This window comes from Rhinolophus ferrumequinum, chromosome 14, assembly GCF_004115265.2.
Source record: "Rhinolophus ferrumequinum isolate MPI-CBG mRhiFer1 chromosome 14, mRhiFer1_v1.p, whole genome shotgun sequence".
NCBI classification, from domain to species: Eukaryota; Metazoa; Chordata; class Mammalia; order Chiroptera; family Rhinolophidae; genus Rhinolophus; species Rhinolophus ferrumequinum.
Genome location: NC_046297.1, coordinates 42,602,809 through 42,627,022, shown reverse-complemented (window position 1 = coordinate 42,627,022; position 24,214 = coordinate 42,602,809). Strand labels below are relative to the sequence as shown.

General features: G+C 34.9%; 1 protein-coding gene across 2 annotated transcripts in view; it reads left to right on the top strand.

The window, feature by feature from the left end:
- YWHAZ (tyrosine 3-monooxygenase/tryptophan 5-monooxygenase activation protein zeta) overlaps positions 1 to 23,854 on the top strand; it is a 33,465-nt gene extending 9,611 nt beyond the window's left edge. For both annotated transcript variants that reach the window (XM_033125676.1, XM_033125677.1), the window contains exons 3-6: positions 17,302 to 17,425; positions 17,943 to 18,106; positions 18,187 to 18,282; positions 21,809 to 23,854. In XM_033125676.1, the coding sequence (XP_032981567.1) occupies positions 17,302 to 17,425; positions 17,943 to 18,106; positions 18,187 to 18,282; positions 21,809 to 21,868 (444 nt within the window). In that variant the 3' untranslated portion in view covers positions 21,869 to 23,854. The remainder of the gene's footprint in view (positions 1 to 17,301; positions 17,426 to 17,942; positions 18,107 to 18,186; positions 18,283 to 21,808) is intronic.
- Positions 23,855 to 24,214: the final 360 nt, after the last annotated feature.

The window sequence follows — 24,214 nt, the reverse complement described above, 5'->3', positions numbered from 1 at the left end:
CTTTTTTTTTGAATACATACAGAACCACAGTTTGGAAATAATTTGCTAACCACCCCTACAAATGCATCTTTTATAAAATGCAGTTTGAGTTTACATAGTAGAGAGAACTTAAACAGTCAGTTCAGAATCCTTCTAGAAATGTATAGTTTATTCTAATCTTTTAGTTTGTCTTTTTGTGTGTGTGAGACTCTTTTAAAAACTAGTTGTTCCAAAGCATTCAGCTTAGTTTTCATAGGAACATCTTTTCATACTGGTATTTTACAACATTTAAGGAACATAGCATTTTAAGTAATTATAGCAAGTGTAACAGCATAATTTTGGAAACAAATTGACTCTTAATAAGGATATAATTGCTGATAGAAGCTGAAGGGGATTAGAAAAACCTATTCTCAAGCATTTAGCCCAAGTCGTGAGCATCATCAGCATTTACCTAGGAATGAAGAACCTAGTGTAAGCCAGGCTCTCAATTAAGTGGAATTTGGTTAATCCAGAAAATTAAGTGAAGGTTACGTAAAAGAGTTGTTGTATTCTAGATCATGTTATCAGAACATTGGATGGGTGGAAGGAACGCTTCATGTAAAAGCTTTTCTAATAATTTTGCAAGAAACACCACCATGTTTCCCCGAAAATAAGATCTAGCCGGATGATCAGCTCTAATGCGTCTTCTGGAGCAAAAATTAACATAAGACCCGGTCTTATTTTACTATAAGTATTATTTTACTTATAATAAGTACTTATTTTACTTATAGTAAAATAAGACCGGGTCTTATATAACTATAATATAAGACCGGGTCTTATATTAATTTTTGCTCCAAAAGATGCACTAGAGTTGATGGACTGGCTAGGTCTTATTTTCAGGGAACCGGTAGAAAGAGAGGGGTACTGGTTAAATCACAAAGGGCCTACTATAATGTTATAAACTGAGTAATGGGCAACTTTAACGGCCATGGAAAACTTAAGGAAATGACAAAAGGTTTTGCCTCTTAAAAGGTGAGTTGGTAGCCATGCAAAAATAGTTTTCATAAAGAAAATCTCAGACCTTTTATGATTTGACAATATTTTTTTTAAGATTTGATCTGTGATAATCTGGTTCAGTTCTTCGGATGAATTTTCTCCTTTTATAATAACAATATATTTCTCAGTGTCCTCATAGTTTGTTAGTCATCGTTTATACATTAATCTTGTATTTTGGAATTGGGGCTTTCATCTATGAAAGACTTAGGGTCTTTTACCCCATAAATATAATACGTATTTTCAAATCTGGTAAGTGGTTCTAGCCCATAGAGGGAGCCCAGTATAGGAGATAATTCTGCTTTTATAATAAGGATGCTCTTGGACTACTGAGATTAATTTGACCACAAATTTTTGATTCTGAAATAGGTTACCTTTGGCACATTTGTATGGGGGGGTGAAAGGGAGACAGATAAGGTTTTTTTAAAGTCAGAATTATGCGTTTTCTGATGCCAGCAAGTTAAAAAAAACTTAAAACACTGGTTCACTGAAATTCTAATATGCCTTAGAATTTTTTTTTCCTAGAATTTCTGCGATCCCTATTGTGCTTTCATCTTGGTTCCCATAGTTCTTGCTTTATTATGTTGGTTTAATATTGAGAATAAACATTGCTCTTTAATTGTTTTAGAATTGCTGTCAGTTTCAATATGCTGAAAGCCAGAGTTCATCTTCCTTTTGAAAATACCTGTTCTTTCTAACTACCTAATTTTAGGACGTTTTCTAGACTTAATTAAAATGACGTCTTGGTTTCATTTTGTTGTTTTAAAAATGTTTTAAGATTTTTTTTTAGAAGTTTTAGGTTTACAAGAAAATTTAAAGGAAGGTACAGAGGTTTCCCATGTTATATTCCCCTGCCCTGACAAATACATGGCTTTCCCATTATCAACATTACTCACCTGAAGAGTAATTTTTTTTTTTTTTTAAACCAAATGATGAATGTACATTGACAAATCATAATCACCCAAAGTCTATCGTTTACCTTAGGGTTCACCCTTAGTGATGTACTTTCTTTGGGTTTGGACAAATCTACTTCGCCATCTTGACCGGAAGTCTTGACCTCATTTTCTGATTGCAAGTTAATAGTACTGTATTGAGTAGATCGTTGGTTCTCAACATTTTACATTCACGTTGGTACTCATTTGTATGATATATTCCCACAGGTAATACCCAGATTATTTGCCATTCCCATTGTACTAGTTGTAGTACTACCCCTTACTCTGCTCCTCAGAAGCATATTGGCAAGAAAGTGATATTGTAAGGATAAACAATCTAATTTAATGGACAAAAGGTGAAGTATAAACCTGTTACTGCTTCTGGTGGTCATTCACTCAGACTTGATACCTTCATTTTCTATTCCCAGTTCTATGCTGCAGACAGCTGTTATTCTTTCTATGAAGTAACTGCTTCCCTTCTGTCTGCTCGATTTTTGCCAAAATCCCCTACACACCCGTCTTTCTCTCTAGTTTGGTGTTCTCACTCTCCCTGATACAAGCCAGCCATTGCTTATTCCCATATTTATGGCCTGAGTGTTTCTGCTTTATTACTCTGATTTAGAACTTATTTTAATCTCGATGTCTAAGTTGTTTTCAACTTTAGAGGATTGACTTCATTCCTTCATTCTTGAAAATAGGACCATTGACTTTTGTGATACTTAATTTGTAAAGTACACTGAAGGAATAAGATATACTTAATATTTTTTAGGTTGTGCAAATTTGAATTAGGCTTGAGAGGAGTAGTGTACAAAGCTACCATATGTCAGCAGTTCCCATTATACGAGGTACATTTCTGTGCGTGTTCTCTAGTGAGTAATTCCTGTAATGTAAAACGAGTATCTTTGTGAAAATTGCTACAAAGTAGTTGTCATTTGTCATTGATTTTGTTTTGCATTTTCTGTTAAGGTATAATGTCACAAAAGTAGTAACATGGTATAGAATAGTCTTGGCAGATTTCACTAATTTTCTGTTGACATTCTTTTGCTACAGCGTGAATCTTGGGGCAGCAAAGCATGCACGAATATAGCTGATTTGTTATCAGTATGATTCTTCATATGACGTGGGCAATGTTTGTTTACATTGGAATAGATTACTAAAAGGTTTCAGCATATAAGCATTTGTGAATTTCTTTTGACAGAATTTGTTGTGAGCCTTCTTCCTTTTTCCCCCAAATAAAAGACTGTTGTGAACCTTCTTCCCTTCTCCCCCAAAGAAAAATATGCTGACAGTAGTATTAGTTATAGGTGGGATGGCAAAATAAGAACGTAAGGACAGTTAAATGTTAATCTATAGATTTTAATCTATTAGACCAAATGTTATTTAATATATGAGACCAAATGTTAATTAATCTATTAGACTAAAATAAGACTTTGTTCGATTGGTTGGCCTGTATGCATGTTTGTTCTTTTAAAATCTAGGAAAGGTCCTGTTGCATTTAATTTGCAAGATGTGCTTAATTTTTGTATTTGAATTTCATTCACTTGAACTGTTTAATTCACTTGAACTGTCTTCTTGGACATCATTAGAGAAGTTAGAAACGTTTTTTAGTGAAGATTAATTCCTATCTTGTAAACAAGGTTTGGGATTTAGGAGTTATTGTAAATTAGCAATATTACCGAGTAACCCAGTGGTGAATTGAATGTTTCTCCTCTCAGTGATTACAAGTGCTTTTCTGAGAAAGACTTGCTTCTCTTGTTGATTCAAGACTCAGGAACTGTCAGCTCATAATTTTTTGTCCAGGATTTAGAAAGGACGTATTTGGACCACAATCATCCCAGGGGCACTTGATGAAAATCCTGCCCAAAACAGCATTACATTCATTCATTCATTCATTTATCCTGATTTATTTATTTACAAAAGGTTTTTTATGGTGGTTTTTTTTGTTTTTGTATATTGACATGTACAAATAATACTAAATCCTACATGAAAACAACTATGTTAGTTATACTATGGCTATTCTTTCTCATTCCCAAAACACATTACATTTAAAATGTAATTCTGTGGACTTGACATTTGAGAACAGTATTATAAGGCAGACTGTAGTATTCTTAGAGCAAGCATGTTCTCAGTTCATCAAATCTGATGAGTACTTTGCTATCATGTTTGGAAAAGTTTGGAAATATGACATCCCAAAGTGAGTGTGCTCTCTTTGTTAAGAGGAATGATTTTTCCGTCTAGTTTCACCTTTGGTTGTTTTCATCTGATAGAAGGGGATTATCACAAGATTTTAATTTAATTGTATGACAAGGATGACTTGAAGAATAATCTTACATAATATTTCTAAAAACAGGAAACTAAAGTGTATATAGTACCTTACTTTAAAGGGGTAATACAGCCTAGCAGAAGCTATGCATACATTTTGGGTTCGAGATTTTTATTCATTTTATGACTTTGGGCAAGGTATAACGTCTTTCCACGTCTTCAAAATGGGAATGATCTAGAATGTTTTGAGAATCACTGAGTTAACACACCCCATGGTGCTATTAATTAGTAAACATACTGCTTTTACCTTTTGTACCTCTGTGATACCACTTTAGTGTGGCTTGATATATTAATTTGAGATTTAATTTGAGAAATTTAGTAAACCGCATAGACTCTATTACCTGCTATTTTATAAGCCCTATGCTATAGAAAGTAAATATAATAAAGATAACCCGCTGCTCTTAAAAAAATCTCCACAACCTAGAGAGGAAAATAGACATCTACGCAATTAATACAACAGAATGAAAGGAAAAGTACTGCCTGTTGGTCAAATATGGAAGAGCTGGTCTTCAACTTTTTTTTGAAAAGTGGCTGATAACATCTAGTCCCACTAGGGAGTTTATGCATAATACACAATGTGCATGTGCAAGCCACAAAACACTATCCAAAAATGAGGTGTTTTAAACCAAAAAAAAAAATGCTCTGTGGTGGAAATATTGAGATATGGGGCCTTGACTGGTGAGAAACCCATGAGGTTGGTGCCAACTGTAAAGGGGGCTCTAAAGGAGGAGAGAAGAAGGAAAAACCCCTGAGTGTCCGAACAGTGTTAACAGTTGTCACCTAATGCTCAGTATATTCTTTTTGGTACTTTTTGCCATTTTACTTTTAATCTTTAGGAGCTACATTTTGAGTATGAGGTAAAACACTTGATTTTCCTGGGATTGTTTTTGCTAACATGAAAGATCTAGAGGCAGGCAATTCTCTGAGCCTGAATTAATTTAACAGTTTTTAGTCCCACTTATAGTTAGCCCTTTTACCCAATTGATTTTTCAAGAACAAATCCAGGCTTTCTGTCAGCAGAAGTTTTGTGCAGATCTATCATTTAGGGGCAAAAAATCAGGGAGCAATTCTAGTTTTTAACAAGAATTACAATGAAAGTTTAGGCTGGTATTAACAGTCTTTAAACACCAAGGATAATATATCTTGGTTTTATCAAACTCCTTGTTGATTTTTTAAAAAGTTAAATGGTGAAGATTTGCCATGTGTTATTAACAGGAAATGTCATTCGGTAAGTGGTCAAAATCTTATGATTCCATCCTTGAAGCGAAGATATGATATCCCTTCATATCTGTCTGACCGTATCGATCATAGAATACTTAAAATTTTACTGTTAGGCCAACATTACACAAAAAGGTGAGTTTAAAGTCAAAGTGTCGGCAGATACGCTAAATTCTTTATATCACCTGAGTTTTAGCAATTTTGGTGTTAACAGTTTTCTAATTGGTTGGTTGGAAGCAAAGGATGAAATTGTACTTGAAAGAAAGGAAGCCATTCCAGCCACAAGGGGGAGTAAGAGACTAATTTCCAAATAGGTGGGCCCCTATTGCAACAAAAAAGCCAGCATTTGTTTTAGAATTTTTAGAAATCTAGGAATGATAAAAGGCTGTGGCTCTACAGAATAGAGTGAAAATTCTGGGAAATTTCTCTTTGTGCATAAGGGAATGTGCAAGACTAGAAATTTGAACTTTTCTACATTGTGCTGTAGAATTGGAATTAAATTTCCTATTGAGGGTGATACTTGAATTTACATTCATGTGATAGTTTGAGTTTCTTAGTTGAATAGTAAATTGTGAGTTGAACTTCATAGAATCATTGAATTTTAGGTTAGAACGAGCATCTAGAATAGCTGTTTCATCTTCACAGATCAAGGAACTGAAGCTCAGGTGTCAGTGACTTCTATTAGGTCATGTCATACACATTAATAATTTCTGTCCCTTACGGTAGAATCCCCTTCATTAATAGATCAAAACATGATATTTGCTATAAGATGTGTGGATTTTACGAGTGATAGAGGCTTGTCAGAATAACTATGTTTAATTTCATTAAAAGTGATGATACAGTTTTAGACTATTTTCTATACTTAAATGAAAATAACAGGAATCACATTTGAGCCCCCTTGTGCCTCAGTTTCTTGCTATCTCTCTTCTAACCACCAGCATCTTTTGTGCATGATATATATGAGAACGGAATGAATGTCTGTTTCTTAACCTCTCTTCATCTGTTGTGTTCATGGAAGAGGGCCATGATAGTACCATTTAAAACAGGAATGGGTTTTGGAGGCTTTGGTCTTTTCCACTCACATATTTGGTGAGGTCAAGTTCAAGGAGACTTACCCGAGCTCTATTTTCAAATTGCAGTCCATAAATGTCTCATTAGAGGTTGATTTTTTGCTTTGATATTCTGGGGGTATTTATTATTTGCTAATGACATTTTGTGTATATTTATATTTGTGGAAATTACATTTACTATTTTGACCAATTGGTGCAGTAGTCTCTAAGACAAAGTAGGAACCTTCTCTCCATCCCTCATTTTTATTTACAAATTCATCCCTTGTTTTAGTGCTGTTTATCTCCTAAGTACAAATTTTACCAATTTGTAAACTTGGTAAGGAAGTTTGAAAAACAGATGAGCACAAAAAAGATAATAACGATGGAGAATGGAACTCACTGGTAATGCTCTCTTCCAGCAAATAGTCACTATTAAAAAGGACTTTTCTTTAAAACTTTTTGTATAATACTTGTAATATTAAATAACCAGAAAGGAAAATAACCTTTTCTATATATTAAATTCTCTTTCTAACCAGTTATATTTTAATTTTTCATTTTGAAATTTCAAATTCAGGAAAAAATGGAAAAATAGGAAGAATTTCCTATACATCCTTTACCTGAATCTCCAAGTGTTAACATGTTATATAACCATAGTATAATTTATCGAAGTCAGTAAATTAATAAAGTAATTGACAAAATAAACTATAACCTATAGAATTTATTCATAAATTATACCACTTTAATCTCCTAATTCTGGTCCAGAATTTTCAATCCAGGATCATACCTTACATTTCACTGTCTTATCCCCTTACTCTCTTTTATTTTGGATCAGTTTTTCAGTCTTTGCCTTTCATGATTTTGATACTTTTCAAGAGTACTGGCCAGTCTATAATTTGTCTGGTGATTTCCTCCTGATTAAATTCAGATTGTGCATTTTGGGGATGAATTCCTGGATGTGATTCTGTGCCCTCCTTGGTGCATCATATTAGGAGACACATGATATTGTCTTGTTACTTAACCAGTTAGACAGGACATGAGATATCCCAGCTCTGTAACTTGTAATTTTCCTTTAAAATATGTTTTTCATTAGTTGGCTTTGGGTAGTCTAACTGGCAAGCCCAAATCACAGCACACTGCCCAGTGATTTAATTTGAGTGTTTAGTGGCAAGGGGCGTGGCTATTCTTTAGTGCCGAAATAAATACATATAGACAGTCCCCGACTTAACAATGGCTCCACTCAAGATTTTTCAACTTTACAGTGGTGTAAAAGTGATATGCATTCAGTAGAAACCATATTTTGAATTTTGATCTTTTCCCAGGCTGATGATAGTGCAGTACAATCCTCTGTCATCACGTGGTTCTGAGCGGCCGCAGCAAGCCACAGCTCCCAGTCAGGCGTGCAGTCAGCGGGGTAGAACAACCAGTACAATGCAGTGTATGGTGTTGCCAGCATTTTTTGGATATTGTGTTCTGAGAATGTTTAAGGTAGGCTAGGCTAGGCTGTGATGTTCAGCAGGTTAGGTGTATTAAATTCACCTAGGTCTATAAAAGGTGCATTTTCAACTTCACTGTATTTTCAACTTGAGATGGGTTTATCCAGTTGTGTCGTGTATCTGGATAAACACTTTATAATGAGCACTTACTAATTTTTTTGAGTTTAAGGACCCTTAGTCAACAAATTCTTATTCCCATTTAAGAGAGAAAAAGTGACCTTGAATTCAAAGAAAATCTAAGGAATAGTGGTGGGGTGAATGGTTCAGTGTATTAGAAGCTTTCCTGGGATAAAATTGGAAGGGAGATTTTGAAATTAATGCTAGAGTAAAACAATAGAAAATTGAATGAGGGGGTGGGTCATGCTTTTTTATTTGAAACTATCACTCCTCTTGGTGGCAGTTAGTACCAAAATCCAGGCTTCCTGACTCCTAAACAGATTTACTCTGCCTTGCTACCAGAAACTATCCTCCCACCCTGTCTCATGTGGATTTTTTGTATCCCTTGCGCCTCTTCCAAAGGGGTTATTACATAAAAACCTGGAGCTCATCCAAGGATTCTGGAAGCATTATTAGGATGTACCTAGCCTGCTCCTTGGCTGCTGTTTCTGAATATATGTGCTTAGTACAACATACGTAATTTTTGAGCAATCTCTTAAGACTTCAGAGAAGCAGAACATTGAGTATTTTTCATTATCTAACATACAGTAAGTATCAGCTTCCGTAATTTCTATCATGTTTTATCTTCGCTATTTAGAAGTTTGGTAAAATGGTGAACTCTTGATAGTCTTCAGCCTGCTGAGCCTTTTCTTCACTTTAAGATAGTTCTAAGTTTTCAGTTATATTTAAATGAAGCTGTTAAATTGTGCACATTTTATAATTCAACATGAGAATTTAATATTTGAATGCCTAATATGTGCAAAAGGTGTCTTTAAGGAGCCTGTAAGTAGGTTAAGAATGTATGTGTATGTAAAAAGTTAAAGGTGGTGCAAAATCCTTTTAAATTATACTTGCTGTGAATAATAATTTATACATTATAGAGCATAGGACATAAAGTAAAAAAGGAAACTTCTGACATCATCCCACCTCCTCAGGGGTAACCTCTATTAGGCCTTTTTGTATCCTGCAAATTTGCATTCTGTCCTTGAAGAATACACATGAGTAAGATCATATACAAAAGGTTCTGTGCATTGTGCCTGCACACACACACTTTGATGTATATCTTAGGCGTCATTCCTTGTTGGCATACACCTCATGCTTTTTAATCTCTGTATACTGTTATAAGGGTGTAACATTTATTAGCTCATGTGCTATTGACAGAAATTAGAGTATTTCCTTTTGTTTCTCCTTCAGTTAAAAACTCTTCATTAGATACTAGAGGTACGGAAAATGTGGACTAAACTGAACGGTTCTGAGAATTAGTTTTAGAGAGAACGTAGAATTAGAGCTAGGTATGAAAAGGTGGATGGTATTTAAGGACAGAGTACTTTAAATCAGCAATTCTTAAAAGTGATCTGGGGAGCTCTGGCAGTCCTTTCAGGGGGTCTGTGAGGTCACAACTATGTTCATGACAATACTAAGTCATGATTGGCTCCTTTCTATGTGAACCATTAGTATGATGCAAAAGCAGTGGTGGCTAAAACTGCTGGTTCCTTAACACTAATAAAAGGCAGTGGCACCATACTGTATTATACGATCTTCAACATGCACTCAGTTAAATAAAAAAAAGACAACTGGCTTCACTTAGTACGTGAAGCTGTAAAATTCTTTTTATTAGTAGCCTTTATGTAAATATCTTTTTAATACTCTGTGAAGCAAAATGGGAAGTACAGAAGTATTTCCAGAAAGAGAATTTAATTTGAATAGTGAACTGAAGTAGCTGCTTTTTTTTTTTTTTTCATGGGACACTCTTCAAAGAATGACAGGCAAGCTATGGTTATTGATGCTTGGGTATTTAGCAAACATCTTGAAAATGAAGTGAGCATGTCACTTTAAAGGAAACATGGTATTTGTGACTAATAATAAAATTCAAGCTTTGAAGCAAAAATGAGAATTTTAGATCTCATTTCAAGATCATTACCTTGATCTTGACAACTTTCCAGAATTTTATGAGTATAAAGTGGTATTGAGACCAAAAAATTTTAAACCATAAGTGTGGAGCATTCATTGTTACTTAGCTTTATTCTAGAAAGCGTACCTGAGAAATAATAAGTACTAAGGTTGGAACGAGTAAGTTAGCATTTTTTAAATATAAGGAAATTAGTTCAAGTAAAAGGAAAGTTCAGAACTAAGATGGGTTTCTGGGAGGATGGTGGGTTGGTTGGTTAAGCTGTCATTTTAAAGCTACTATATGGTAATTTACTTATTTAGTGTAGACAGTGCTTGAAGGAAAGAAAATAATTGGTTAGGGAGTGTGGTACCAGCTTGCCAAGGGATGACCCAGGAGATGGGCCTAAAGAAAGTGGGAAAGTGTGCTCAGATGTCGAGGGCAAGCCGCAGCAGCGGCCAGGGAACCCAAAGGAATTAGGCCACAATGAAGGCCGGCTCAGTCTCTTGGAACAGTCTGAGCAGAAGACTGCAGATGCAGTGATAAAGACCAAGTCTCAGGGACAGAAGAGGCAGGCCTCAGCAGAGAGATGCAGAGTTCTCTTGCACATCTCGATTTAAATGAGTCTCCCATCAAGTCTTTTGTTTCCATTTCAGAAGCTTTAGTGAACTTTAAAGAGCAGTTTACTGTCTGGCTGCCTGGCCAAAGCAGGCAGAGGAAGAAAGAAAAATTCTGAATTTTTAGGGTCTGAAGGTCCACAAAACCATTAGCAACCGGTGGGCCATGTTCATTAAGCCTTAGTTGTCCCCAGTTTCTTGTTGAGAAAGTTTGGCCCTACAGTTTCCATGACCAGCACCTACTCAGGGTTCTGGTTTTTATGTTTTCTATGATGTATACAAACAACCATGTGCAGTATTCTGGTTTATAACATCCTGTTTGAATTCACTTATAGTTAAAATTTAAATATATCCATGTTTGTTTGAAATCTTGTTTCAGTACGATAGAGATCTTCCTTTTTTCCTGTGTTACAGGGTTTTGGGTGGGGATGTTTTCATTGTGGAGCTACTTCTTAGACTCTTTTAAGTTACATGTTTCTGGGGGGGAAGAAATGTACTGTTTTACCCTCAAATGATAATACTTACTCTGTTCTAAATGGTTTCTATATATTAACTCACTTAATCTTCACAACAATCATGTGTATTATATTTGCTACCATCTCCCTTTTACAGATGAGAAACCTAGGTCCTGGGAGATCCCAGAACTTTGTTAAGGTGACATACCTAATAAGCAGTGAACTGGCATTTGAATTTAGACAGTAGGTGGTTTGTCTCCATAGTCTGTGCCCTTTACAAGTATGCTATAAAAAAGAACAAGACTAAGTATCTTTTCTCCTCGGATGTGACTTAATTCTGTGTTTTCAAATGAAAGTTTTTTGCGCATGATTTTACCGCTCTTAATAACTACAGGAATTGTAGATTACTTAATCCAAAGTGAAGTACTAAAATAGAGAGTACAAAAGCATTAAAGCAGATTTTTGAATGTCCCGGACCTTATATCTGAGTAGAACACCTACTCTCATTTACAACTCTTAGCAGCCTTTTGAAGTAGATTTTCATTTTAATCATTTTATAAATGAGAAAGTTAAGGCTCTGAGATCTCAAAATTAATGATGAGAGTGGAATTCAAAGTCGGCCTGATTTTAGAGTTTATTTCTTTTACACCAAGCTGTTGCTCTAAGAGGTGCCATCAGCTCAGGCAGCAGTTTTGGTGTTTTCTAGTCTAATTATGTAAAGATTGGTATCTTTGGTATTTTCTAGTCTAATCATCTAAAGATTTGATGTTTTACTCTTCATATTAATTTCAGGCTATAATCAATCATACTAAAGGACCAGTGAAAGGAGATAGAAATATCACTAGAATAGAGATGGATTTTCAGTTTATAAACCTTCTTTTAGAAATATTTGGCTGCAGTCAGTATTTGATGTTTATTTAAATTGCTATTATGGGGGCAGGTAGAGCCTACCCTAGGAAGGGCAGTCAGAACTAGATAATGTCAGTTTATTTGGTTCCTTAATTTTTATACACTCTAAAGTCAAAGTATGTTATGTAGACCTCTTTGGATCAAGGCATGTGTTATATAAAAACTATTGTTAATATATTCTGCCATGGGTAAATGGACTGGTTTGGCGGGGGGGAATCATTTCTTGAACCTATAGATCTTGAGTGTTTTTCACAACCTAAGAGTTTAATTGTTGTACCAATGTTGTAGAAAGAAATCTTATCTATACTATATCGAACTCCACATAATTTACTTGTTGATTACATTAAGATGCCCTCTTTTCAGAATCATATCATGTATTTAACTCTGGTGAGGTATTGGATATGGGCTTCTACTGGCATCTTGCTTCCTGTCCCACTTATTAGAATGATGACTGTATCAAGTCAGAATATGTATTAACTCTAATTCAGCAAATTAAATCTTACATGTTTGAAAATGTTGGCCATGATATCTTTAAAACACAGTGGCTGTCTTCAAAAACAGATTTTTAAATTGCTTGAGGAAATACTGTGAATTTCTACATCAGATTATATTTCAGCAAGAACCATACAGATTAACAGTGTAGCCTTAATTTGGTGCTGTCTAAAATGTTTGTAAATTTCCTGTTTGAACCTGAAAATCCTTTTCCATTACAAGTTACATGTAGATTAGAAAATGAATGTGCTATGTTACATGAAGAATTTTACAAGCAGAAGGGACATCATAGTCGGCTTCACCTTTGTTGAAGTTGTGACGTTCCTCACCTACTACTTACATAATGCTCTCCTTTTCAAATGTCCCAGAGTCTTCATTGCTTTTGTTGTACTACTGTAGATGAATAAAATTTAGGAGATTGCATTGTTTGTTTAGCAGCATATTCTCTTAAGTTTTTGTACATTTTGAAAATAGCTGTCCTTTCTCCCTTCTGTTTCCCATTTTTCTTGCTTCCAATTTTTCCCTGTCACTGCTGCTTTCTGACAAGTGCTGCTTCCTTTTTACCCCTTTGTCTTTATTTCCATCTTGGTCTTCTCCCTGTTTTCCTCTTTCCTCTGGCTTCCAGATCTGGAAAATCGAGCTTTTCTTTTTCTTTGGTCAATTTGACAAATTAACATACTTAATCACCTATTTAGTGTTCCTTAAAATCTCTTGTCAGAGAGGAACTCACTATCTGACAGGGTGGCCCATTCCAAGTTTGGACTACTCATACAATTTTTCTCACATTGAGCAGAAATCGGCCTCTTCCTAAACTTAACTAGTCTTGTCTTCTGGAGCCATTCATGTCATATTCTTTCAACCTTGATAACAGTTTGTAATTCCCTCATCATTCTTGCTTGCTTTCCTGGATAGAGTTTGCTTTCCAGTTTAAAAATGTCTATCTTGATACATTTTTAAAGGAACAATATACTCTAGATTTGGTCTCATTAGCACAGTGTAGAACTGAATTATTTTCCTTAATTCCTAGTTTTATTAATATCTTGAAATCATGTTATCTTTTTTAGTAGGTATATCACCCTATTGAGGCAGAGAAGATGTAGCATAATGTTAGTACAGGTGGGATTGTCTAGTTGGAGTTGCATCTTTGTAATTTAACTGGTTTTAAACACACTACATTACATTGCTGGGCCCCATTGTCTTTATAAGATGGGGATAATCGTAGTTTCTGACTCATAGATAAAGTTATGGAAGGATCAAATTAAAATCCATATAAAGTGCTTAATTTGTCAAATGTCATGTTTGTTATTTAAATAATGTTATGATTATTTTTCTCAGTTGTCGATTGCATAACAAACCAAAACTTCCTGTCTTTACAATCATGATTTACTCTTTCTTGGGATTTTGTGGCTTGTCTGGACTCCATTGGGCAGTTCTTCACATAGTATTGGCTGGGGTCACTTGTTGCTCTGTGTTCAGCTGGGTCTGAACTATCCAAATGGCTTCACTTAACATGTCCCATGACTGGGACTGACTTGGCTTTCTTTCCCCCAGGGTAGTCTGACTTTTTACATGCTGGTTCAGGGCTCCAAGAGAGCAAAAGGTGAAGTTGCCAGTCCTCTTAAAGGTTAGGCCCAGAACTGGAACAGCAGTCATTTCCACTACATTGTGTTGGTCAAAACAAGTCAACAAAGTCGGGGGAAAGGAAATAAATTCTGTCTCTTGACAGGAGAAGCAGTGGCATACATGGACAGGGTTGGCAGGGGAGTTTGTGGAGGCCATCTCTGGAGACAGTCTACCACAATTCTGTTCTTTCTTAGCTTTCTGAGCCAAAATGTCAGCCCCTTTAAATTTAATCTTTATCCAGTCTTTCTTGCTTTTTTTTTTTTTTAAATGTTAATGGTTCTTAGCTTTATGTCACTGGAAGGTAGATAAAAGTATACCATTTACTATTACTTAACTTTTTTAGCAGCTTTATTGAGGTATAATTGACAAAGAACTCATATTTAATGTGTACATTTGATGAGTTTGCTTTCTCAACTTAGCGTTTCACCAGAAACATTTGCACGGTTGATACTTGGCCCTTTTGGTCTATCATTAGGCCAGTAAGCAGCCTGGCTACTGTTATCTCACCTTCCTGTTACTTGTAGGTTCTGGTTAAGAGCTTTAAAGTTATTTTTGTTGTTGTTAATGTTTTAATTAGACTTAATAGCTGATTCAGTATTCACCTTAGGGGACGAGGTGCTTAACTGCTATTTAAAAAATTGTGTGAATTACCTCTGTAAAACGACGTTTTCGGGGATACAGATTACTACTCATAAAAGATGGATTACTAATTCTCATAACATTTTTGGCAGCTTGTCTAAATAACTTCTACAAGTTTTCTGATGTATACATTAAAGTTTTATCTAAGTGATTCACCCTGAACTAACTTGACATGTTTATGGCTTTCATCTTTAAATATGTGGAGTAGGTTACATAAAGTCATTGCAGAGTGAAGTGCATGACTAGGTAGTGTTTCCATTGTTTTCCCTACTAGGCCACTTATCCACAAACTTAGAGACTGGCTTGCTCACCATTATATTCTCAGTGTCTAGCACAGTGGCATTTAAGTATTGGAGAACAAGTGAATGTAAAAATATGTTGAAGGTGTAAAATGTGAAATAGGAATGCCTAGGTAGGGATTTGATTTCCTGACTGGGCTTAGTTATTGTCACTTCTTTTATTTGAAAATATTCTTAGTATAATCTTAAGTATGTGTAAGTGAGCTAGTTCACAATTTAATTGTATATGAAGCCGCCTTTAAATTTGGAAATTTCCTCCCATTATTTAATTTGAAGTTATTTGTGATTTCTGGTTAATCATACTATCCTATGTCTTTTCTTAGACTTTATAGTTTAATCTTTAGCCTAGCCAATCAGAAATAGAAATTACCCTTAAAAATGTGGAGTTGCCACTGTTTAAACCTAGACCAACTTCAAAGCTACTGTGTTATACCATCTTCCATAGTGGAATGAATAATGCTTTTTGTATTAAGATATAAAACCTGAAAAGACCCGGTCATTTGTTTCTTAAGTGAAAAAACATGCACTTACTATACCATGTTTCCCCGGTCTTATTTTACTATAATATAGGACCGGGTCTTATATAAGTTTTTGCTCCAAAAGACACATTAGAGCTGATTGTCCGGCTAGGTCTTATTTTTGGGGAAACGGTATTAAATGGAACTATCTTGTACTATATGACACAGATCCCCAAAGAGCACTTGGTTCAAATGTCCAAACACTTTTGCAGCTGAGATCTCTTTGAGTATGAAGCTGTGGATGTGGTGTAGGAAAGATTTTGTTATCCTAATCAAAGTGCTCTTCTGATGTCAGGCCAGTAGTTTTAAATATTGGTTAATAATCACAGGAGACATCATTTCAGGTTGACTTCTGTCACCTCCAATCCCTTTCTATAATATATTGCAACTTAGCCCTACTGCCAACTTGGCCACTCCCCACTTCATCTGGGTGTCTAGCTTACCATATACAAAGGAGGGAGACTCTGTGTTAAAGCTTACTCATCCACCCACCATTGCAGCATAACAATGGGGGTAAACATACAGAGTTACTTAAAAGCATTTTACAAATTATTTTACATATAAGAAGGTGCTATATAAACTGCACACTACTGGATGACTGCCAGAAGAATAGAAACCAAGTATTAGATACCCTTTTTCCTTGTTACAAATGACTTGTTTGGGGCTAAGCCCAGTTGAAAATTCACTTTCGCCTTGATTCCTAGATTATATTTAGTAAGAGGAAATGGGGCTGGTGAGAGTTGTTTGAAAAAACAGAAACCAAAAAAAGAAAACCAAAACCATTTTCCTAATTCTACTACTGGAAGAATCTTTCTTCCCCTTAAAAGGGAAAGGAAAAAAAATCACTAGTTTATTGTCCTTCTCCCCCCCCCAATTTGATGATAACATTTTTTTGCTTTAAATCACTTGTAGGATATAATTATTAGCATGTTAGGATTTAAATCAGTTTAGATTGCTGTAGTTTTAAACAAAATTACGTAAGATGAAGTTTTTATCTGTTGTCTTGAGTGATCTGTAAAACATGTAACTTGTTAGCTAAAAATAATTTTAATGAAATTAAAGGTTTACTCTTCAGATCTGTAATTCTCATAATTCTACCACTGTATTAATTTAGTTAGGAAAAATAAAACTTTTACTTTGAACAGCTCTTTACCTGTTGTGAGGTATTACTTGAAGTTAATTTTGTTCTGTTTTCCTCTGTCATGGACTGTGGTAGTGTGTTACATTGTTGGTTTCTGCTTAAGTCCTGTTTTCTCCAGAGTCCCAAAAGGTTCATTTCTTAGGTTCTTTCCGTTCTAATATGACTACCTTGAAAATGGAAAATTTGCCAACTTATTAGAAAATGTTAGGAGCTCTCGGTGCTTTCACATTCATTGAAAACACGCAGTTTTGTTGCCATGTAAATAGATAGCAATGTAGGGGAGGGGATATTCAAATGTGTAAACCTTAAAAAACTTTATAAACTGAGCACTAACTTCAAATTTTAAGTATTGCGGTTTAAAACACTCTGATTTTAAACCACCAATTCATGAACCTACTGCATTCAACAATTGCGTTATTGGCAATGATAGGGCATTAAAATTTTATAACTTTGGCTACAGTATGATCTTAAGAAATGCAGATGCTTTCAGTTTTGTAAATATTTTATTCTTATTACGACTATTTTTTTTTCTTCCTTAGTCTCTTTTGGAAAAATTCTTGATCCCCAATGCTTCACAAGCAGAGAGCAAAGTCTTCTATTTGAAAATGAAAGGAGACTACTACCGTTACTTGGCTGAGGTTGCTGCTGGTGATGACAAGAAAGGTAGGCTGTGTTTTTCAATCCGTTTGTTGAACTTGTATATAATTACATAGTATGGAAGTGTAAAGCAGTTTTTCTGTTGTTTTGAATTGCTTAGAGTGCACTAAAGGAAGAGCAGTACTGCACTTTTTCCTCCTTTTTTTTAGTCCTGAGACTATATATCTACTACCTAATATTGGTATTCTAAAATGTATGCTAGCTGAAAAGCCAGTTTTGTGCATAGGAATGTTTCCTCATAATTTTAAGAAATAGTAATCACAGCATAACTGTAGAGCAGTGCAAACTAGTAAAATATAATAATACTGAGATGATTACAGAGTCATTTTTGTCTTGACATTGACCAATAGCTAGTGTGGTATTCCAGGAGAAGCTTGCTTTTTAAAATGTAAGAACCTCGTTCAATTAAGATTTCTACAGCATTATATTTTAGAGGATATCGTTGGATATTAATGGTTTGGCCTGAGGGTTGAAGATGAAGTGTAGATTTTACCAGTACATTTTGGTGTGTTTTATTATCCAGGGATTGTGGATCAGTCACAACAAGCATACCAGGAAGCTTTTGAAATCAGCAAAAAGGAAATGCAACCAACACATCCTATCAGATTGGGTCTGGCCCTTAACTTCTCTGTGTTCTATTACGAGATTCTGAACTCCCCGGAGAAAGCCTGCTCTCTTGCAAAGACAGTATGTATTTTACCTGTTACATAGAAATACAGTTATCTTTATTATTTGAGCACTGAAACATAGCTTTTTTTTTATCATAGGCTTTTGATGAAGCTATTGCTGAACTTGACACATTAAGTGAAGAGTCATACAAAGACAGCACGCTAATAATGCAATTACTGAGAGACAACTTGACAGTAAGTACATAATAGTGTCAATGGTTCAAGTAGTTGACTAGATTATGTTTTATAGATTACTACAAGGAATATTTCTGGTCTTTTTAAAATCAAATATGAGATCTAATCTGTTAAAACTGAAGAAAACCGCCTTCCACAAACTGAAATATTAGACCAAAGACTAAAAATGTACAGTTTTCATTAGTTACAGGTCTCTTGTTAAAATTTTAGTTTTAAAAATAATTTTGTAATCCATGGTTTTTGACTTTTAATCATGTAAGCCTGTTTTATTTTCCATTTCAATCTGGGTGATTCCATTTTAGTCACAGAAGAGTTTTTAGTATCAAAATACTGAAGGGCGGCCGGATGGCTCAGCTGGTTAGAGCGTGAGCTCTGAACAACAGGGTTGCCGGTTTGATTCCCACATGAGCCAGTGAGCTGTACCCTCCACAACTAGATTCAAGACAGCAAGCTACAGCTGAGCTGCTGGAGGGGCTGGAGGGGCAGCTGGATGGCTCAGTTGGTTAGAGCACAAGCTCTCAGCAACAAGGTTGCCAGTTCAATTCCCACATGGGATGGTGGGCTGCGCCCCCTGCAACTAAAGGTTGAAAGTGGCTACTGGACTTGGGGCTGAGCTGCGCCCTCCACAACTAGATTGAAGGACAACAACTTGGAGCTGATGGGCCCTGGAGAAACACTGTTCCCCAATATTCCCCAATAATAATAATAATAATAATAATAATAATTAATAATTAATAATAATAATAATAATGTATACTGAAGTTATATTTAAATTTCATTAATTTTTTTTTAACCATAAAGTTGCCTTCATTTTTATACAGTTATGGTAGGGTGTTAATAACTTCAGTTATAAAATTTCAGATGATCGACAGAATCCAAATAGAAATCTAAGAAAAAAAGTGATTTATTATGGAAGGTAATGATTGTTCTTGGTATACTCCAGACTTACAAAAACAAAAATCACATTGCCAGTATCAAACCAAAGAAATTTAACTTAATAATGTTAAATATCTCAGTGTTCAAATTCTAGTTGTCTTTTAAGTTTTTCCTTTTTTAACAGCTTCATATATGAATTATCAAATAAAGTCTACACATTGGAATTTGTTGTACTGTGTTTCCCCGAAAATAAGACCAGCCAGCCAATCAGCTCTAATGTGTCTTTTGGAGCAAAAATTAATATAAGACCGGTCTTATTTTACTATAAGATAAGATCGGGACTTATGTAATATGGTATAGTATAATATAATATAAAATATAATACTAGGTCTATTATAATACCGGGTCTTATATTAATTTTTGCTCCAAAAGACGCATTAGAGCTGATTGTCCGGCTGGGTCTTATTTTCGGAGAAACATGGTATGTCTCTTTGGTCCCATAGGTTTTCCCATACATCTCCTTCAGGTAAATGTTAAATTTGAAGTTTTGAGGCTTGGGGGAAAAATTATCAGGTATCTGCTGTGTGCCCTGTAAAGAGCTAGGAATGAGGATTCGAGTTTGATGTGCTACCGGTTTTTGTTAGCTTTAGGGCCTTTACTCTTGGGGACTGTATATCATTTTATACATTTCACTTTTTGCAGTTTTATTCTAATCCTCTGCCAATTTCCTGAATCAGTTCTACATTCTAGTATTGAATATTGTCCGTAAAGAGTTTTTTGAACAGTATTGTATACTAGTGTATTATTACTAAACACTTAAAATTATTTTAGAAAGTGTAATTAGGGGGCTACCTAAAAACTTGTGAAATTTTTTATTAAATGTATAATATTTTCATGATGAATTGCCAATAAAATGACTTATGTAAATATATATCATTTAAACATGATGTCCTAAAAGGAGTCCTAGATCAGGAGTCTTGAAACCTGCTCAACCAACTAGCTGTATCATCTAGGACAAATTGTGTCACTGTTCTGTGTGTTTTTCTTTTTCAATTACTGTTGACCTACAATATCATATTAGTTTCAGGTGTACAGCATGGTGATTAGACATTTATATAACTTACGAAGTAATCACCCCGATAAGTCTAGTACCCATCTGACATCTTACATTGTGAGATTTTTATTTTAATCAGGAGAATAAGCCGTAGTTTTGTTTTTAATTTTTTTTTACTGGGGAATATTGGACAACAGTGTGATTTTTCCAGGACCCATCAGCTTCAAGTCGTCCTTCAGTCTAGTTGTGGAGGGCGCAGCTCACTGGCCCATGTGGGAATCAAACTGGCAACATTGATGTTACGAGCACTGCACTCTAACCAACTGAGCCAACCAGCCACCCTGCCATAGTTTCTTAAAGAATGAATCTTTTTATCTATATCAAATGAAAGAAGCACTTCAGTTTGATAGCTAATTTTAATCTAAAGAACTTTTTATATTTTCCCTGGGTTGAACTAATGAGATAGTTGTCGTTCTAAAAGGTTTCTACAAGAAAGAATATCTTGTATTAAATTTTTTATGTTTATATGGAAAGTTCAAGAATCCTTGAAGGTTAGAATTGGAAAGAGATGTTACTAGAAGATAATCTCATCTTCTCTTATAAAAACTCCCTGTTTAACAGGAGCACACAGACTTCCAGAAGTCATTTAGCTAACTGTATCACCTTGGAAGTCTCCTTTCCAGGCCAGAGATATATTTGGTTCATAAATAAATAAAACTAATGGGTGATTTGGGAGCTAGGTATTGAGATTTTTTTCCCACCTAATTTTTCAGTGTATATGAGCAACATAAAATGTAAAGTTGTCTTGACTCAATTCTTATATAATTACCTCTAAAATTTATAGAGTGGTAAGACTTGTAAAAACTTAATATTTGGGGCAGCTGAAATGATTTTGAAATCATTTTTTTTTCGCCGGAAAAACTGTTAACAATGAAAAAAAGTAATAGACTCCATAGTTGTACCACTATGTATGGAACAGTTCATTTTTTTACCTCTTACAAGATTTGGTTCTGACCATAATGCATTGTGTTCATCTATTTTGAATTAGACAAATTCACAAAGGCATGTTTTTTAAGCTAAAAACATTCGAGAAGCTAAGTTGGTATTTTAGTTCCTGGCTCTTGAATTTCATGGGATTCTTTTAGGAGTGGGAATGTAAGTTTTACCAGGGGAAAGTAGTCAACCTGAGCTCCTTGAGCATAGATCAGATTAGTGATTCTGGTTTATTCACACTAAACTTGCACATCCATCTCTTATTGGGGCTATTCAGGACAATCTAATAGCTATTGATACTTAGCACTTCTATGATTTCTTCCACTTTCTCTTTATCTTCTATGAATAACCATGAGTTTCCTGTGTCTGACTTTGTTATTTGAAGACATCTCTGCTGTGTACTTATAATGCTTAGAAAATTGTTAGAAAATAAATGTATTTTATTGACATGTATTGTATCTTGAAATTAAGATCTTCAGTGCTGCTATTTTTTTTTTTTAAGAAAGACTTTCAACAAAAACCATGATTGCATTCTGGTACCTTTATATATTTAAGGCTTTTTTCAAACTGAAACATGCTGAAAATTTTTCCTTCTTTTACCAGTTGTGGACATCGGATACCCAAGGAGATGAAGCTGAAGCAGGAGAAGGAGGAGAAAATTAACCTGCCTTCCAACTTTTGTCTGCCTCATTCTAAAATTTACACAGTAGACCATTTGTCATCCATGCTGTCCCACAAATAGTTTTTGTTTACGATTTATGACAGGTTTATGTTACTTCTATTGAATTTCTATATTTCCCATGTGGTTTTTATGTTTAATATTAGGGGAGTAGAGCCAGTTAACATTTAGGGAGTTATCTGTTTTCATCCTGAGGTGGCCAATATGGGGATGTGGAATTTTTATACAAGTTATAAATGTTTGGCATAGTACTTTTGGTACATTGTGGCTTCACAAAGGCCAGTGTTAAAACTGCTTCCATGTCTAAGTAAAGAAAACTGCCTACATATTGGTTTGTCCCTGGTGTGGAATAAAAGGGATAATTGGTTCCAGTCACAGGTGTAGTTATTGTGGGTACTTTAAAGTTTGGAGCACTTACAAGGCTGTAGTAGAAATGGATATCCCATGGATGGCACACATTGAAGCATGTGTGCGTCTGTGGAACACTCAGTCCAGTGTGCACACCTTTTGACTACAGCTGCAGAAGTGTCCTTTAGTCGTGACCCAATTTACTCTGGAGAAGGGCAGAAACGGTTCACATTCCATTATTTGTAAAGTTACCTGCTGTTTGCTTTCATTATTTTTGCTACACTCATTTTATTTGTATTTAAATGTTTTAGGCAACCTAAGAACAAATGTACAAGTAAAGATGCAGTAAAATGAATTGCTTGATATGCATTACTTCATGTATATCAAGCACAGCAGTAAAACAAAAAAAACCCATGTATTTAACTTTTTTTAGGTTTTTTTTTTTTTTTGCTTTTGTGATTTTTTTTTTTGATACTTGCCTAACATGCATGTGCTGTAAAAATAGTTAACAGGGAAATAACTTGAGATGATGGCTAGCTTTGTTTAATGTCTTATGAGATTTTCATGAGCAATCTAAGTATAATTGTTAAGAACACGTGTATTAAGTTCATGTAAGTGGAATAAAAGTTTTATGAATGGACTTTTCAACTACTTTCTCTCTAGCTTTTCATGTAAATTAATCTTTTGGTTCTGAAACTTCTCTAAAGGAAATTGTACATTTTTGGAAATTTATTCCTTATTCCCTCTTGGCAGCTAATGGGCTTTTACCAAGTTTAAATACAAAGTTTATCATAAAATACTACTAATATAACTACTACTGTTCCCAACCATGTCCCATACTTCCCACCACCCCAAAACCCTGAAAAAGTATTTTCATTTTTTTCAGAGGTGGGGGGATTGATTGGAAAAAAGTAATATGTTCCATTTAAAATTTTAGTAATAGCATTTTCTAACTTCAGAAGCCACAATGTTCTTGGCCCTTCATGGCATTAGGTAGCGGTAACTTAAGTTTTGTGCTTCCAAATCACTTTTGTTTTTAAGGATTTCTTGATACTCTTATAGCCTGCCTTCAACTTTGATCCTTTACTCTATTTGTCAGGTGTACAGGATTACCTTTTTTAGCCTTCTGTCTTGTCACCAGTCATTTGTACTTGGTGACCATGTACTTGCAAAAAAAGGCCGCATGATCTTTCTGGCTCCACTCAATGTCTAAGGATATCCTGCTTCCTTTGCCTGCATCCCACAAACTAATTTCCTTCATCCTATTTACTGCAGCAAATCTCCTTAGTTGATGAGATTGTTATCTCCTTTAAACCCTACCTATCTTGACTGGTCTGTCATTGTTTGCCTTTAAAATCCTTTCTCTTCTTTAAATAATGATGGGGCTAAGTTATACCCAAAGCTCACCCTATAGACTATTTCCTCAGTACCTTGCAGAAAACACCAAACAAAAATACCATTTTAAAAGAGGTGTATTTTTTTTCTTTTAGAATGTAAGCTCCTCAAGAGCAGGGACAATGTTGTATGTTCTATTGTGCCTAGTACACTGTAAATGCTCAATAAATATTGATGATGGGAGGCAGTGAGTCTTGATGATAAGGGTGAGATACCAAAATCCCAAATACTGTTTTGTTGCTTGTTTTATTATGACCTCAGATTAATTGGGAATTATATAGGGACAATTATCCCAAATACTACATTCAAATAAAAGAGCAATGGAGGCCTTGGGGTCTTTCTTTTCAAGGAGAAAAGATCTCATGCATTTGGGACATCATAATGCGTTTCACTCACAGCTCTTTTATTATTATTATTATTTCTCCTGACCCCCAGGCCAAGAACATAAAATAATCATTTTATAGCTAAGGAGAATTAGCTAGACTGAGGAGATGGATCTCATTCAAGTAAATGTAAGTAAAATCTAAAGTTTGTCACATTTGCTTATTTATGTGCATCAGTCATCTAAATTAGTTTGATTCTGAAAT